The sequence below is a fragment of the Emydura macquarii genome, unplaced genomic scaffold (assembly GCF_026122565.2).
Source record: "Emydura macquarii macquarii isolate MOO-44397 ecotype Brisbane River unplaced genomic scaffold, CSIRO-AGI_Emac_v2 contig_2846, whole genome shotgun sequence".
Lineage (NCBI taxonomy): Eukaryota > Metazoa > Chordata > Testudines > Chelidae > Emydura > Emydura macquarii.
The window spans coordinates 1,039,636-1,055,711 of NW_027132983.1; the positions used below are offsets into that span (position 1 = coordinate 1,039,636).

The following is a 16,076-nucleotide window of genomic DNA, read 5'->3' on the forward strand; positions in this document are numbered from 1 at the left end:
AATCCCCGTGCTCCCAATATCTCAGGAAAAGAAGTCTAAGCACTGGAACCAGGCATCAGCACCACCGACTGCAGGCCATCCAGAGGCAAACCTGCAATGAGACCCCCGCAACAATCCCTGTAGCCAATACGTCGGTCTCTGCCCCAACAGTGGTCACCGGAGCCGCACCATGGGATGTCGGGCTCTAGTCACCAGTCTCCAGACCTACAGCGCCAGTCTCCAGAACATCATTAGTCCCCAGAGTCCTTGCACAGATCCCCGGAATCCCACCACCAGTCACCAAACCCATACAGAAAGCCTAAAGATAAGAGCCGATCACTAGAGACGCAGCATCCAGGCTCCCGACACCACTCCCCGGCACCAGAACACCAAAACTCCTGGCACAGCAGGGAGAGGCAAGTAGCATTCGTACCCCTGTGGATCCCAGGGAGCATTTCCAGAGGGCAGACTTCTGCCATGGCTGTGAGCTTCCCCATGGCACCTCAGATAGGGTTCTGGCCACAAGAGCAGTGGCCTGCACCATGGCAGTTTTGGAACTCATGCAGGTTACCTTCTGTCATGGGTTCAGAGGGTCAGTCACTCACCGGAGCCTCAGTGCCAAGGTCATCAGCAGTCACTCGCCCAGTACTGGACCTGGATGCCAAGTTGGACCAGGAGGAGGTCCCTGCAGTAACCTCAGAAGGAACTACTCCAGCCAGAGAGGATGACTCTAACCCTCCACCTTTGCCAGCGTCATCCTCCTCCTCACTGGATGAGGCAGTGGCAGGACCCTCCGCCTCTGTCCCACACAATGACTTCAGGGCTGTTCGGGAGCTGCTCAAGCGAGTGGCATCAAATCTGGGCCTGAAGATGGAGTAGTTGAAGGAGCCTGCGGATAAGTTGTTTGACATCCTCGCAGCTACAGCCCTATCCTGGCCCCCTCCCGGTCCATGAGGGAGTGGGAAAGTTGGCAAAGGCCTTATGGCAAACCCCAGCCTCTCTGCCTCCCACATCTAAGCGGGCAAAAAGGAAATATTATGTTTCCACAAAGTGGTTTGAATATCTTTATACCCACCCTTCCCCAGGGTCATTGGTGGTAGCAGCAGCCAACGAAAGCGACAGGCAGGGACAGGCAAGTTCCACTCCGAAAAATAAGGAGGCGAAGCAGCTGGACCTTTCTGGGAGGCAGGTTTATTCAACGGCAAGCCTGCAGTTGTGCATATCGAACCCACAGGCCCTGTTGGGAAGATATGTGTTTAACATTTGGCAGTCATTGAACAAATTTACAGACTCCGTCGCAAGTCTCCAAACAGCAGTTTGAGGCAATATTGGAGGAAGGCCAGGACTTCCCTCCAAACAGCCTCTGATGCAGCTGATTGGGTGGCCAGAACAATTGTGTCAGCGGTGTCAATAAGAAGGGCATCATGGCTCCAGTCATCTAGTCTGTTGTCAGAAGTCCACCAGTCCATACAACATCTCCCCTTTGATGGGACAGTCTTGTTCGCAGACCAAATGGATTCAAGGCTGCACGGGCTAAAGGACTCTAGGGTTATTCTACACTCTTTGGGTCTATACACTCCATCATCAGCCAGAAGGCATTTCAGACCCCAGCAGCCACAGAAGTTTGGGGGCCACTCCAGAGGAAAACCCTATAGAAAGAAAAACAAGGGTTATAAAAGACATCAGGGGCAATCCCCAAAGACTACTCCACAGTTTGGCTCGAGCCATAAGCCCACTGGGGGCAAGCAGCCTTTTGAAGGTGCCCCTGGAGGCGACCTACCAGTCCTTACCCAGGATCCAGCCTCCCTGTTTTTTTCATACTGCCTTGCACCCTTCTTCCCAGCCTGGGCTACTATAACATCAGACCATTGCGTACTAAACGCATAGCAGCCGGGTACACCCTCCAGTTTATTTTGCTCCCACTCCTGCTCTGTCCCTCTTCAGGGACCCTTCTAAACTCGCCAGCCACACACCATCTGGACATGATCCTCACAATCCCTCCACCAATACTTACCTCCCTGTCATGGACAAAACCGTATCACGTACTGAGAGGGGTGCATTTTGCCACCTCATGACCGACTTTGTCACTGGTCTCAGATGCTTCAGACCTGGGGTGGGGAGCCCATCTCAGGACCCTCATGGGCCTCTGGACCAGAGAAGAGCTGACACTGCATGTAAACGTCAGGGAGCTCTAGGCAATCCGATTGGCCTATGACGTGTTCCTTCCCCAGTTGGCCAGCAGGGTGGTTCAAATACTGATGGACAATACAGGGGAGCAAGTCCTCAGTCCTTTGTCAAGAGGCCCTATGTCTGTGGGGCTTCTGTGCAGATCACAACATCCACCTAGAAACTGTGCACTTTTCAGGGGTCAGGAACATGCTGGCAGATCACCTCAGCAGATCTTTTTTCTCTTTCCACGAGTGGTCCTTGCACCCAGAAGTCACCGAATTCATCTTCCTGAGGTGGTGTGCTCCCCACCACCAGGTGAAACAGGAAGTGTCACCAGTTCTGTTCCCTACAAGGGCTTGACAATGGCTCGCTTTCCGATGCCTTTCTTCTGACTTGGTCAGGCAACATCACGTACGCCTTTCCACCAATACTGCTTATACACAAGGTTCTCATAAAGATCAAGAGGGACGAGGTGTGGGTTATCCTGATAGTCCCAGTTGCCCACACCAGCACTGGTTTGGGATGCTGCTAGATCTGTCAATGACATCCCCTCCCTTGGGCACTCCCAACCTGATCAGACCTCATCTCGCAGGACCACGGCTAACTGCTTCACCTGAACCTAGCCTCCCTGAACCTGACGGCATAGATGCTCTGAGGCTAAGCCTAGAAGAAAGGGCCTGCTCTTTGCAGTTCCTGTTGGGAAACAGAAAACCTTCCACTAGAGTGGCACACCTAGCCAAGTGGAAACGCTTCACCTGCTGGGCGCCTCATCGGAATATCTTTGCGACTATATCGCCTATCCAAACCATTTTGGATTACCTGCTCTACCTAAACCAACAAGGATTGTCTTTGTCATCAATTAAGGTACACCTAGCCGCCATATCTGCTTTTCACTCCTCTGTACAGGGCAGAACGGTCTTCTTGAATGAGATGACAGTCAGATTCCTCAAAGGCCTGGAGAGGGTCTTTCTGCCAGTATGGGATCCAATTCCTCAATAGGACCTCAACCTAGTCCTTTTCAGGCTCACTGGGCCCCTCTTTGAGCCCTTGGCATCCTGCTCTCTTATGCACCTATCCTGGAAAGTTGTGTTCTTGGTGGCATTTACTTCGACATGGCGAGTCTCAACAACCAAGGCCCTGACCTCTGAACCTCCTTACACAGTGTTCTTCAAGGACAAGGTCCAGCTACACCCTCATCTGGCATTCCTGACAAAGGTGATATGGCAATTCCACATGAACCAGGCTGTTTTCTACCAGTCTTCTTCCCAAAGCCCCACAACTCCAAAGAGAAAAGGTGTTTCCACACTCTCAATGTCAGGAGAGCTCTGGCATTCTACATTGACAGGACTAAGCCTTTCCGCAGATCCACGCAACTCTTCATCGCAGTTGCCAAATGGATGAAAGGGCTGCTGGTGTCATCTCAGAGGATATCGTCCTGGATCACTGCCTGCATCCGAGCCTGCTATGAGCAAGCGGGGGTCAAGCCTCCAGCTTCACTGATGGTCCACTCTTCGAGGGCCCAGCCATCATCAGCGGCCTTCCTGGCCCAAGTCCCAATACAGGAAATCAGTAGAGCTGCAACTTGGTCCTCAGTTCATACCTTCACGACTCATTACGCCATTACTCAGCAGGCCCGAGACGATGCAGGCTTTGGAAGGGCGGTGTTGCAAACAGCACGTCCATGAACTCCTGCCCAAATCCAGAGATACTGCTGGTGAGTCACCTAATATGGAATGGTCCATGAGCAAGCACTCAAAGAAGAAAGAACCGTTATTGACCTTTGTAAGTAGTGTTCTTCCAGATGTGTTGCTCATGTCCATTTCACAACCCACTCTCCTTCCTCTCAGTTGGAGTTTCATCAAGAAGGAACTGAGAGGGAGAGGTCCGGCAGCGTCTTATATAGCGGTGCATAAGCTCGCAACCCCAAGGGGCGCTAAAGCTGGCCCTACTGATACCACTAGAGGAAAAATTTCTGGCGCTGGTGCATATGGCACACGCACACACCTAATATGGAATGGACATGAGCAACACATCTTGAAGAACAACAGTTACGAAGGTCAATATCCATTCTTTTGGCATCAAAAAGAGAATTCTTGTTTTTGAACAGGTTTATCATTAGTTTAAAAACACCCTTTTGAAGTCTAAATGTCTCCACGGTGTTTCTCTTTTCAGGGACTGCATGAAAGGAGATGAAACAGAAAACAAGAAAATTGGCTGTACTGTTAACCTGATGGTAAGAACACGTTTTATTTTAATTTTTTTTTAATTCACCTGTACGTCATGGTCCCATGCATAGTATTTTAATCTGGAATGGAAAAGTTGAGATATGATTATATGCAGAGTGTTATTAGTCTCAGCATCCCATAACAGAAAATGTGGGGTTTTTTCCATTGTGAATTTACAGCAGTATGGTTAAATGATTCCATTGAGACAGGAGGCAAGAGAGTGCAGCAGATGAGCAAGACTGGCTCTTAGCAAAGAATATTTCTACAAGTATTTTTATCCTTTTCCCTTCCTCCTCTTTAACCCTCTCCTGTACAAACACTCCCCCCACTCACATCTCCTTTTCTGTAGATAGAAGTTCTGGCAGTAGTATTTTTAGAGTGCAGAGGGAATGAATTACCAGTATACATTTGTGTGCATTCCCTCTCTTGTACATTGATCTCTCACACTCACATTTGTATGGATACAGTGGGCCCAATTCTTTTCTCCTTTACACTGTTAAATCCAGCATAACTTCCTTGAAGTTAGTGGAGTTACTCCTCATTTACACCAATTTAAATGAAAGCAGATTTAGGCCCAATCTCTCATATTATTAATGCACCTTCTTTGTATTATATGCAGCTTCTATTAGCTGCCTGGAAGTAGGGGGTTATTTTACACTGACAACATAGCTCAGGATTGTTTCTGAATATTTATTTTTATCTTCTTTACAGAACTTTTATAAATCTGAAATTAACAAGGAAGAGATGTATATCCGCTACATCCACAAGCTGTGTGACATGCACTTACAGGCTGAGAACTATACCGGTTAGTAATGAGGAGGCTGTTAGAGTCCAGGCCAGAAATGTTGAGTCTCCCAGCATTCTTCTTTAAAATTCATTAAATACTTTTCTAGGAAACTTTGTGAAGATCAGCTACTGCAGTTGGAAGAATTAGAAGCACAGTCGTCTCATATTGTTAATCAACTGGCTTTGATACCATTTAAGAAACAGACCAGTTTGTAAATTAAGAAACCTGGTAAAGAGGTTGATTTCAAAACAGTACTTCAAGGAAGAAGGGTGTTGAATGGACCTTGTAGATGGTAGTCCTTTGCTAATGTTTGGTATTGGCAGAAGCTACATGTTAGTCATGTATCCTGTTCAGAAAGTGTTAGAAGAAAGGGAGAAAAGCTAAGGGCACCTTGGAGAAATGAATCATAAAAGCTTTAGCAGTCTGATACGTTGCTATGTTTATATCTCAGGTGAAAGATGAGAATAATTTTTAAATTATATATACAGTGGTGTACGAGAGGGGAAGCTGAGGGGGCCAGGCCCCCTGTGCGTTGTGGAGGGCCAGCCCAGCACCCCCCAGACTGGGGGGTGAGGGCGCCCCGCCCGAGCTTGCACCGGGCTGTGGGACTGGAGCAGCAGGTAAGTGTGGAACTCCAGGCTGGCACTTCAAAACGGGCGGGGGGTGCAGGAGGCTGAGGGGGGCTGTTCCTGCTCCCACTCCCGTGCCCCACACGTCGTGAAGGTCTGACCCAGCGCCCCATCCCCATGCCGGGGGGTGGCCACCCCTGTCCGAGCCGCTGTTGGGCTGGAGTGGGAGAGGCAGGCATCACCCGGTGGGTAAGTGTGGTGGGGGGGGGTGGAGCCAAGCCTGCATTCCCCCTCAGGCCTCACGCCACCACCACCCCTGCAGGTACAGACTCCCCCATCCCTGGGGTAGTTGGGGGGTGCTGCTGTGACCCCTCCTGCCCTGTAGGGGAGGGAGGGCGCAAATGCAGGCTTGGTCCCCGCGCACCGAAGACCCACGGTACACCACTGTATATACATCTGCACAGCTTTGGGGAACTGAGAAGTCAAAAAGATGATACAGAAGGGGAAAGTACAAACATTAGTAAGGTGCTTTTTCCACCTCAGGGATCATTCATCAAAAAGCCAGGGAAGTGTAATTGGCATTAGAGTAAGGTAGCAGTTGCAAAAACTCATCATGCTAGCTCCCTATTTCCTGGCCAGATGACAGAGGTGCAGACCAACACATTTTCCACTTCATGCCCAGGACATGTCATCTTGGTAATGCTGCAGCATGAAGTTGATGATGCACTGACCAAATAGCTTCCATCTCTCCAATGTCTCAGGAAGAGGATCTTGGTTTTCAAGCACTTTGTTCTCCCGCAGGTTATTCTGTAGGTAAAATTTGGATCATGATTTGCTCAACAAATCCAAGTGTAAATCAAACCCATTAATTGTATTTATTTGTAGTAATTTATTCAGTCATCACTGATTTCTGTTCTAATAGAGGCTGCATTTACATTGCTTCTGTACTGTGAGCTGCTTCAGTGGGAGGACAGGCCTCTGCGAGAGTTCCTGCACTACCCATCACAGACAGAGTGGCAGCGTAAGGAAGGGCTATGCCGGAAGATTATCCACTACTTCAACAAAGGGAAGGTATGCCAACTACTGCTCTCCTCCAACCACTTCCCCCCATTTCCCAGACTTGCTTTTTGGCCTACCAACCCATCTTTTCAATTAAGTAGTAAGTGTATTAAAGATTTTTATGCTGTGACAAGTGGCCCTTCAGCATTGTAGACTAAACAGGAGATAGCTAGATAGTAGCTGAGAGAATGAGTGGGGACATACATAAAACTCAGAACTAGAGGAGTTACACCCAGAGAAAAGAATTCAGCAAATTCCTGCATCTTCTAAACAAATTCTGAATCAGCTGGGCTGATAAAGAACTGTGTGAATGTCAGTTGCTTCATTTCTAAAAAAGTCTCTATTTGTAGAAGGCTCTGATTTGGTTGGTTTCTGACTTGCAGGGTTAAATATGAATGATCAGTGTAATTTAAGTGGCTCTGAGAAGTAAAGACTAATCCTCCCCACCTCAGCTGTTGTTTTACTCCCAGATTCAGGATTCCAGTTGGAGTCCATTATCCATTCACTGCCTCAGAACAAAATGCAGCTACTTGCAAAGTCACTTATTTGACTTATCTTTCCCATAGTAAATAAACACATTTTAAAACCACTGTAGAGACTTATGAGCTATGATCCTTTATGTTTTGATACTTTGGGATGGTTTCGGGAGGTGAGTTTTAGCAGGTATTTGTACAATTTTGTAAAAATTCAAGAGCAAATTATTCTCTTGTCTACATTATCTCCATTCTCTAAAAGCGCCTGAGTCTTAGCTCCATAAGGCAAGACTGGTGGAATTCTCTCAGTTTTAAGGTTTTTTGTTGTTGTTGGAGGGCAATTGCATCAGCATAAAGCACAAACCCCACTGCACCATGCAGAGAATAGGATTAACATTCCATTTAGTTTCTTGTTGGCCACGGTTAGTGAAGGAGCTGTTCTTTGGCAAAGACACACACTGCATGTAGCAATCATGGGAAAAGTCTATCCTCAGTTCATTGGGGGAAGGGAGTGGCGTATTTAACAAGGAATTTGTTACCTTAACAAAGGAATACTTTGTGCTCAGGGTTCTGTTCTTGTGTAGGAAAACTGATGCTCACCCCCTCTATATAACTTCAGATATTCTTAGTATTTAGCCAGCTATATTCCACAGGTTTATCAACTTCAGCTAATATCTCAGGACTACCTGATTAGGCAAAGAGAGTACAAAGAGCATATATATATATATATATATATATATATATATATAAAATAGGGGATTCTGTAACTAGTAAAGTTTAATAAGGACTTGTTTGACACGTTTTCAGTTGTATGAAACAATATAACAGAAGTACTACTGGTTCTCTTTGTGTTCTTCCAGATGGACATTTATGGGGTTGTCTGCTGTGTTTGCCTCCTTTTGCCTTAGACAGTAACTGAATCATTGAATTTGCCTCCCAAAACAAGGTTTTTTTTCCCCGATTATGTCACTCAGTTTTGCTAGAAACAGTAGTAAAAGTGAAATGCCTTGAGAAGCAGAATTCTTTTGACACTATTCAGCACATTTTTCCATTGCTGTGTAGCAGGGCTCAGGTCAAGGAATAGCAGAATTTTGCAGCTATCAATTTCTATTAGCTCCTTTTTTCTTGGCTGCCAGAAGAAGCCTTTCTCTGTCTTTACAATTAGTGGCTGCTATTGTGCTGCCTCGAAGACATCAGTATTGCCACCTTCTCAAGAGCCATTCAGAATGTTCAGACTGGCTTCTGTCTCTGGCACTGTTCTCCTCAGGATGTATTGGTTCAGAGCACAGGGACAATATCATAGTGCTCTCTCCAGTACTGGCTCTGGCCCTGAAACCAGCTATGGCCCTGGCTCCTTCTGTCCTCTGTCTTAGCCCACTGCTACTGTCCAGGTTCCTCTCTCATAAGGATCTACTCATCTCAGAAGAACTGAAATCTCCCATCCTAAGGGGCACCAAGAGAGGTCTTTCCCTGGTACCATTACACCAGCCAGTGAGCAACCCTCCTTTCTCTGGAGCAGGATCCAGACTTCCGGTAATCACTTCCAGTACTAATGCCGGAACCCCTCCATTGGACATGGAGGGAATGATACCGCCTCAGATGCTGAGGTTTCTGTGCAGGACTCTGCCTCCCTTCCATAACCTCTCACGCTTATGGAGCTTTTTCCCAAGGAGGACATGCCAGAGCCCAGTGGTCGCTCCTGGCAGGAGCATACTTGGGGACCTTTTCCTTACCCACCGCCACAGTGGACCTACTGGAAACCTTGGGCTCCCTATGGGGACCAGTTTTATCGGATACTCTCTCCTAAGAGACCTTGCTAAGAACACTGGACAGTACCACAGTAGCCTCTGGTTTTGCAAGTTTCGTCTCCTATACTGCTCCCTTGCCCTGTCCAGGAGGAGATTGAGGAGGACCAGGAGCCAGCAGCTGAGGAGGAGACACCCCTATCATAAAAACCATCGTCTTTCCTTGATGAGGTGATGATACCACCACCACCGTTCTATAGGATGATTTCAGGTCCATACAGGACCTAATGAGACAACTGGCTGAATCCCTCTAAATTCCACTGAAGGAAGTTCTGGAGATGCAACATTCCATGGTGAACATTCTTCCCTCCAGGGCAAGGTCTCCTTGCCTATTGATGAGGCATTATTCTCACCAGCCTATACTGTATGGCAGACACCTGCCACCATTGTGCCCACATGCAAACAAGTAGATACAAAAATTACATTCCAGCTAGGGGACTGGAATAATTTTTTCTCACCTCTCCCCCAACTCCTTGATGGACCCAATCATTGAGAGAAACCAACAAGTTCTCTCCAGGTCAGCCCCCTTGAACAAGGAGTCTAAGCGCTTAAACTTAGATCTTTTGGGTCTGAAGAACTATTCGTCTGCTGCTTTTCAGTTTCAGGTAGCGAACTAACAGGCCTTTATGGCAATATATGATTTCAACACTTATTCTAAGTTTACTCATTTTATTGAATACCTGCCACAAGACCAAAGGGAACAATTTCAAGCATTCATTTAGGAGGGTCAGTTGATCACCAAAGCTTCCCTTCCCTGCTGGCCTCCTTTGAAGCTGTCAACACAGCTTCATGGTCCATGGCAACCACAGTAGTTCCTCGGTGGGCCTCATAGACTATAAGGTCAGAAGGGACTATTATGATCATCTAGTCTGACCTCCTGCACAATGCAGGCCACAGAACTTCACCCACCCTCTTCTGTAATAGACCCCTAACCTAAGACTGAGTTACTGAAGTCCTCAAATAATGATTTAAAGACTTTAAGGTACAGAGAATCCACCAGCAAGTGACCCATGCCCCAGGCTGCAGAGGAAGGCAAAAAACCTGGCTACAATCCTCCTGGTTACAATCTTCTTACCTCCCCAACAAAGTTCTGAATACTGTTGAAGACACCCCCTTTGAAGGGCCTAAGCTCTTCATTGGCGACACTGAGACCTTGCTCCACTCCTTCAAAGATGCCAGGGCCATTTTCCCCAATGCCACCTTACTCCCCACAATGCCACCTTGTTCCATTTTCCCCAATGCCACCTTTCTCCACTCCCTCAAAAATGCCAAGGCTATTTTCCCCGATGACCTCTCAGCCTGCATCTTTCTCTAAACAGCCACGTTGACAGCTTGATCAAGAGTTCATCCCCTTTTCTGGCTCTTATGTCGCGTGAACCCACCATTCACCCTCCTGTCGGGGACCATCTCTCCCATTTTCTACCTGCTTGGGAATTCATCACCCCAGATATGTGGATATTAGAGGTGGTTTCCACAGGACCCTATCCAGTTTCATTCTGTCCTGCCCTCCTTTCCCATCCCTCTCACAAGGGTCTCCTAAAGCAGTAGGTCCAGTCTCTCCTCCATCTGGAGGCAATTGAGCCACTTCCCCAGAATTTGTTGGAAGACTGTTCATATTTATATCCTATCGCAGCACTTCAGGATGGTGACTCTAGCAACCATAATTCTATTGTTAGATCCAGCGAATTGGTTCATTACCCTCGACCTCCAAGACTCATATTTTCACATCGCTGTGCCACCCCTCCCATAGATGTTTCCTATGCTTCTTTGTTGGGATGGAACATTATTAGAATTGTGTCCTCTCCTTTGGACTCCTCCGCTCCAGGGGTCTTCATGAAAGTCTTCTCTATCGTCACAGGTCACCTACATCAGTGGGGCATAACTGTCTTTCCCTACCTGGCCAATTGGCTCCTCAGGATCGCTCCACCTGCAAAGTTCAGTCAGCGTACAGCAGAGCCCTGGCCTTATTTCAGTCCCTGGGTTTGTGCCCAGAAAGTCTATCCTAACACAGGTACAGCATATAGATTGAATTGGAGCTTCCCTTGACTCCTTAGCTGCCAGAGTCTGCCTGCCTGTGGACAGGTTCATCTTGATGTCCATTCTCATAACCACCCTACAACAGAGCACTCAAACCACAGCAAGGGCTAGTGTCGGCCTGCATGTTTATCATGCCTCATGTGATACTGCATCTTCCATGTCTTCAGACATGGCTTAAACCTGTGTATATACCCGTTAGACGCAGCCTTTGAAAGTCAGTCACTGTACCTTTGCAGGTACTCAACTCCCTCAACTGGTGAAAAGACCATCTCAGGGTCTACATGGGAATCCCATAATCTCACGTCTGTCTCCAATAAAGATCATCACCAATGATGCTTCTTTCTTTAGCTGGGTGGCTCACTTCCAGGGCTCCACAGACCGGAGCAAATGGTATCCTGGAACTCAAGGCAGTTCAGTATGTGTGCCAGCACTTTCTCCACAACATCAAGGTCCAATGAGTCAAGATAATGTTAGACAACAGAGTGGCAATATATTGTATACATCAATAAGCAGCCTTTAACTACCTGAATGGGGGTTCCAGGGAGGATGGAACTAGGCTGTTCTCAATGGTAGTAGATGACAGAACAAGGAGCAATGGTTTCAAGTTGCAGTGGGGGAGGTCTAGGTTCTATATTAGGAAAAGCTTTTTCACTAGGAGGGTGGTGAAGCACTGGAAATGGGTTACCTAGGGAGGTGGTGGAATCTCCATCCTTAGAGGTTTTTAAGCTGAGGCTTGACAAAGCCCTGGTTGGGATGATATAGCTGAGGTTAGTCCTGCTTTGTGCAGGGGGTTGGACTAGATGACCTCCTGAGGTCCCTTCCAACTCTAATATTCTGTGATTCTAAGGGGAAGTAAGATCCCAGTCCTTAGGCACAGAATCACTAAGACTGGAACTGGTGCATCTCCCACCAGATAGAAATCTCTATTGTGTACCTACCAGGCTTCCGAAATTCTATTGGAGACTCCCTGAGCAGGCATTTCCACCAGAACCACAAGCGGGAACTCAATGACTCAGTCTTTCACAGCATTTGCTGAGCCTGGAGTCTTCCAAAGGCAACATTGACCAGTGCAAAGTGTCAACTTTTTTGCTCTAAAGGGGGATATGGTCTCAGTTCCATGGGATCCTTCTGGTTTCTTGCCCATGCACCTTGTCTGTGTCCACTGGACATTTCTCTGTGCCCACTGGACCAGACTGGACACTGAGGCCAACTTCTCTGCGGACAGGTAGGATTTGGCAAGTTGAGTGGCTCTAGTGAAATTTCACTAGGTGAAATTTGTGTGTTGTATGGATGTTAAAGTAGACTTTTCCAGGCTTTGCCTCAGACCCAGGAATTGAAATAAGGCCAGGGATCTGCTGGTCACTGACTGGACCTCCCAGGCGGAGCAACCCTAAGGAGCCAAGTTGAAGCAAGAACAAGCAGTGGCTATACTGATAGCATTTGAGTGGTTGAGACAAGTGTGGTTCTCGAAGCTGCTTCACTTCTCTCTGACAATGCTTCAGTGTTTCCATCTCATACCAGATTTCCTGATGCAGGATGTGGGCACCATAACCCATCTGAGGCAGCCCTCCAGAAGTTCAGTCCATGCTCTTGAGCAGTAGAAAGCCAGCCACATGCATAGTCTGCCTGCAAAAGTGGAAACACTTCCACCTCTGGTGCTCTTTCCATTCTATACCCTCTTTGGAATTTCCCCTCTTGAAGGTTTTTGACTTGGATTTGAAGAGGCAAGAATTGTCTAATGCTCTGTTACAGTGCACCTGGCTACTATTACAACTTTTCACTCACCCACTGAAGAGTTTTCAGTCTTCACCCACTCTGACATACCCAAGCTCCTTAGATATTTGCCTAGTTTTGTAACAGGCTACGCTACATAAAAAGCACTAGTGAAGACCATACAAATTAAAATTTCATACAGAGTATGACTTATTTATATTGCTCTATGTTCTATACACTGAAATGTAAGTACAATATTTATATTCCAATTTATTTATTTTATAATTGTATGTTAAAAATGAGAAAGTAAGCAATTTTTCAGTAATAGTGTGCTGTGACACTTGTATTTGTATGTCTGATTTTGAAGCAAGTAGTTTTTAAGTGAGGTGAAACTTGGAAGTATGCAAGACAAATCAGACTCCTGAAAGGGGTATAGTAGTCTGGGAGGGTTGAGAGCCACTGTTCTAGACTTCATGGTTGAGAAGAAACAAGAGGTATTGGGTCTGCCCTTCCCTATATGCCCTCACACCGGAGCACAAAGTATATAGTGCACAGGCAGACCTATGGACACTGCTAATAAAAGTCTCCGGTCAAAAGTGCACAGGCATGCACATAACCAACAGTGGAGCATCCCTAGGGACAAATCATCTAAAACAACTCAAATTACTGTACAGGGCAGTAACCTCTCCTTTGCTGTGCTCAAGAGTGTTTTCTGGTGCTTGACAATATCATTGTTCCTGTGGAAAATAGCTGTCATGAGGGGCCATATTCAGGGAGAGAGGTGCAGTCTTTCAGATAGTTAGGGCCAATCCCATGATTACACCTAACTCTATTCCATGGGGTGGAGTAGCTATGCAGGGCTTTTTTTACAACACGTGTATTTGTTAGCTCTTGTATCTTTCTCTGAAGAAGTTCCTGATCTGATTAGTGAATTATCAAGAATGATGTTATACTCATGGAAACATAGGCATTTGTTCTCACCAAGTTGATAAGGTACAGTGAAGAATTTCTATGTTTCGTTTGAGTATCTTGCATCAGCCATAAATATGAAGCCTAATAGAAAACCCTGTGTTGCATTTTGTTTTCATGTCTGTTTGCTACTTGGGTTTTAATTGCTAATGAATTCCAAACAAATGCATCTCCCTGTTCTTAACTGTTAAGAGCTTTAGTTATGACTGAGAATCCCAACTGGTCTGAGTCTGATTTGCTTTTGCAGAGCTGGGAGTTTGGAATCCCGCTGTGCAGAGAACTGGCCATTCAGTATGAAAGTCTGTATGATTATCAGAGCCTCAGCTGGATTCGGGTAAGTCCAACCAGCCCTTCTCCCTCCGAACTCTTTAGCCATTCCCTAATGATTACTGGTGAAATGTCAGAGAAGTCTTAATTTAAAAAACCCCAAAACATACTGTTTCTCACACAGTTAGGATGGCACCTTTCTGAGTAGGTCAGTTTCCCCCTTTACCAAGATTAGAGGTCTGTTCCTGCAACCTTTACTAACAAGTAGACATAATTCTCCCATGTAGGCTCATTGAAGTAACTTCTCATCCTGCCAACTGTAAATACCAATAAATATATGGGCAACAGTTAAATATATAAATATGAACTATGCTTACAAGCACAAAAACACATATGTATATTTGTAGTATTGCATTACATTTTATTTATTTATATATTTTCTTTAGAGGGGGGCAAATTGTCTGGTCTCCTCTCAGTGACTGATCTGTTGTGGTTTTATATTAAATTTATTCTAAGGGCAGCAAGAGTAACATGTCAGTCTAGGTTCATGAGAAGATAGAAAGAGATAAATAGAATCTCAAAGCACAGTGACGTTTATGGCATTCTTGCCAATCATGTCATTTTTCTCATAAAAGCAAGTCTTTTGTGAATTGAATCTCAGTTTGATGAGCATACCTATCCAATGATGAGGCTCAATTCAGTATTGTGTCATTATCCGAAAACTGCATTAGTAAATTAGTCATCATTACTGCTTCTTCATTGGTTGTATTTAATCAGTCAGAAAGTGAAAAGATCTTGATTGGTGGGTAATTGCCTTTCACCTGATTCTTATGCTCACCTCTTCTGTTAAAGTTTTGTAAATCTGTGTTAGACATAAATTTCTTTGGTGAGTTTTTCCCCCATCTTTTTTTTCAGTTTCTCTCTCCTCCATTCTATTTCCACATCATTCTGTCCATTCATTTATTCTGCCTATAATGTTTTGAGGCTAAAACCCCACTTTTTAGAAGACGGGTTTCTGTATGCAGGAACCAAGAACAGAGCCTTGACTCAGCAGTCTGTGGCTGGGCCAAAGCTGCAATTAGGTTCCCCTGCAATTAGGTTAGGATTTCAAACTGGATTTCACTCTCCAAAAAAGTCACTGCTGTTAATAGTGAACTTTCTGTGAGCCTTTTTGAGCTTTGAGTTGCATGTGGCCCAGCTGGACAATGGGGTCTGAGAGCCTACTTTTGCCACAGGCCAATATACTATCAGTAGAAAAGTACCTTTTCCTTCACCCAAATAGTTTTTTTTCTTCCTGTTAAACTTGTGGATGTCCATAACTCCAGATAGTTTAGTCCAACTCCACTTCCTACCCTTTCATTAGATTATGGGAGAGAATATGGTTAAAACGGATTCAGGAGATCTAGATTTTAATCCCATTTTTGCCACTAACTGATTCTACAACTCTGAGCAAATCACTTTCTCAAATTGTACAAGTAACTCCCATAAAATTTAATGTAAAATGGGGATAATAATACTTATACTTTTCCCAGGAGTTTTGTTTAATTACTGTAATGTTTAAGTGTTTTGAAATCTTTGCATAACAGGCACTATGTAATTGCAAAGTATTATCATGAGGTTCTAATGTGGATTGAGATTCTGAAACAATAGCAGGAACTTTAAGAGTTAGATATCAACTGCTTTTTCCATTCACAGAAAATGGAAGCTACCTATTATGATAACATCATGGAACAGCAGCGCTTGGAACCGGAGTTTTTCAGAGTTGGTTTTTATGGCCGGAAATTCCCCTTCTTCTTGCGGGTAAGTCAGCTCAGTAAAAAGTGCAACATAGGAACAGGTCTGGGGTTTTGTGGGGGAGAGGAATGTTGTGAATGTTGAGTGTTAAAAATAATGTTTTGCTTTGAAAGGGATAGAACTGATTGATCCAGCTCAGAGGCAGTTTGTGTCATTTCCACTGGGCTATTTGCTGCCTTCAAGCTCTGTGCTTTATTATGTTGTATTGTTTTGTAACTATCAGGAACAAC

The 16,076-nt window shown here is 45.6% G+C and overlaps 1 protein-coding gene across 1 annotated transcript in view; it reads left to right on the plus strand.

Moving 5' to 3' along the window:
* DOCK3 (dedicator of cytokinesis 3) overlaps nucleotides 1-16,076 on the plus strand; it is a 460,968-nt gene that overhangs the window by 393,138 nt on the left and 51,754 nt on the right. Inside the window, 5 exon segments of the mRNA XM_067568165.1 lie at nucleotides 4,321-4,381; nucleotides 5,085-5,178; nucleotides 6,652-6,800; nucleotides 14,033-14,119; nucleotides 15,748-15,852. Coding sequence (XP_067424266.1) covers nucleotides 4,321-4,381; nucleotides 5,085-5,178; nucleotides 6,652-6,800; nucleotides 14,033-14,119; nucleotides 15,748-15,852 — 496 coding nt within the window.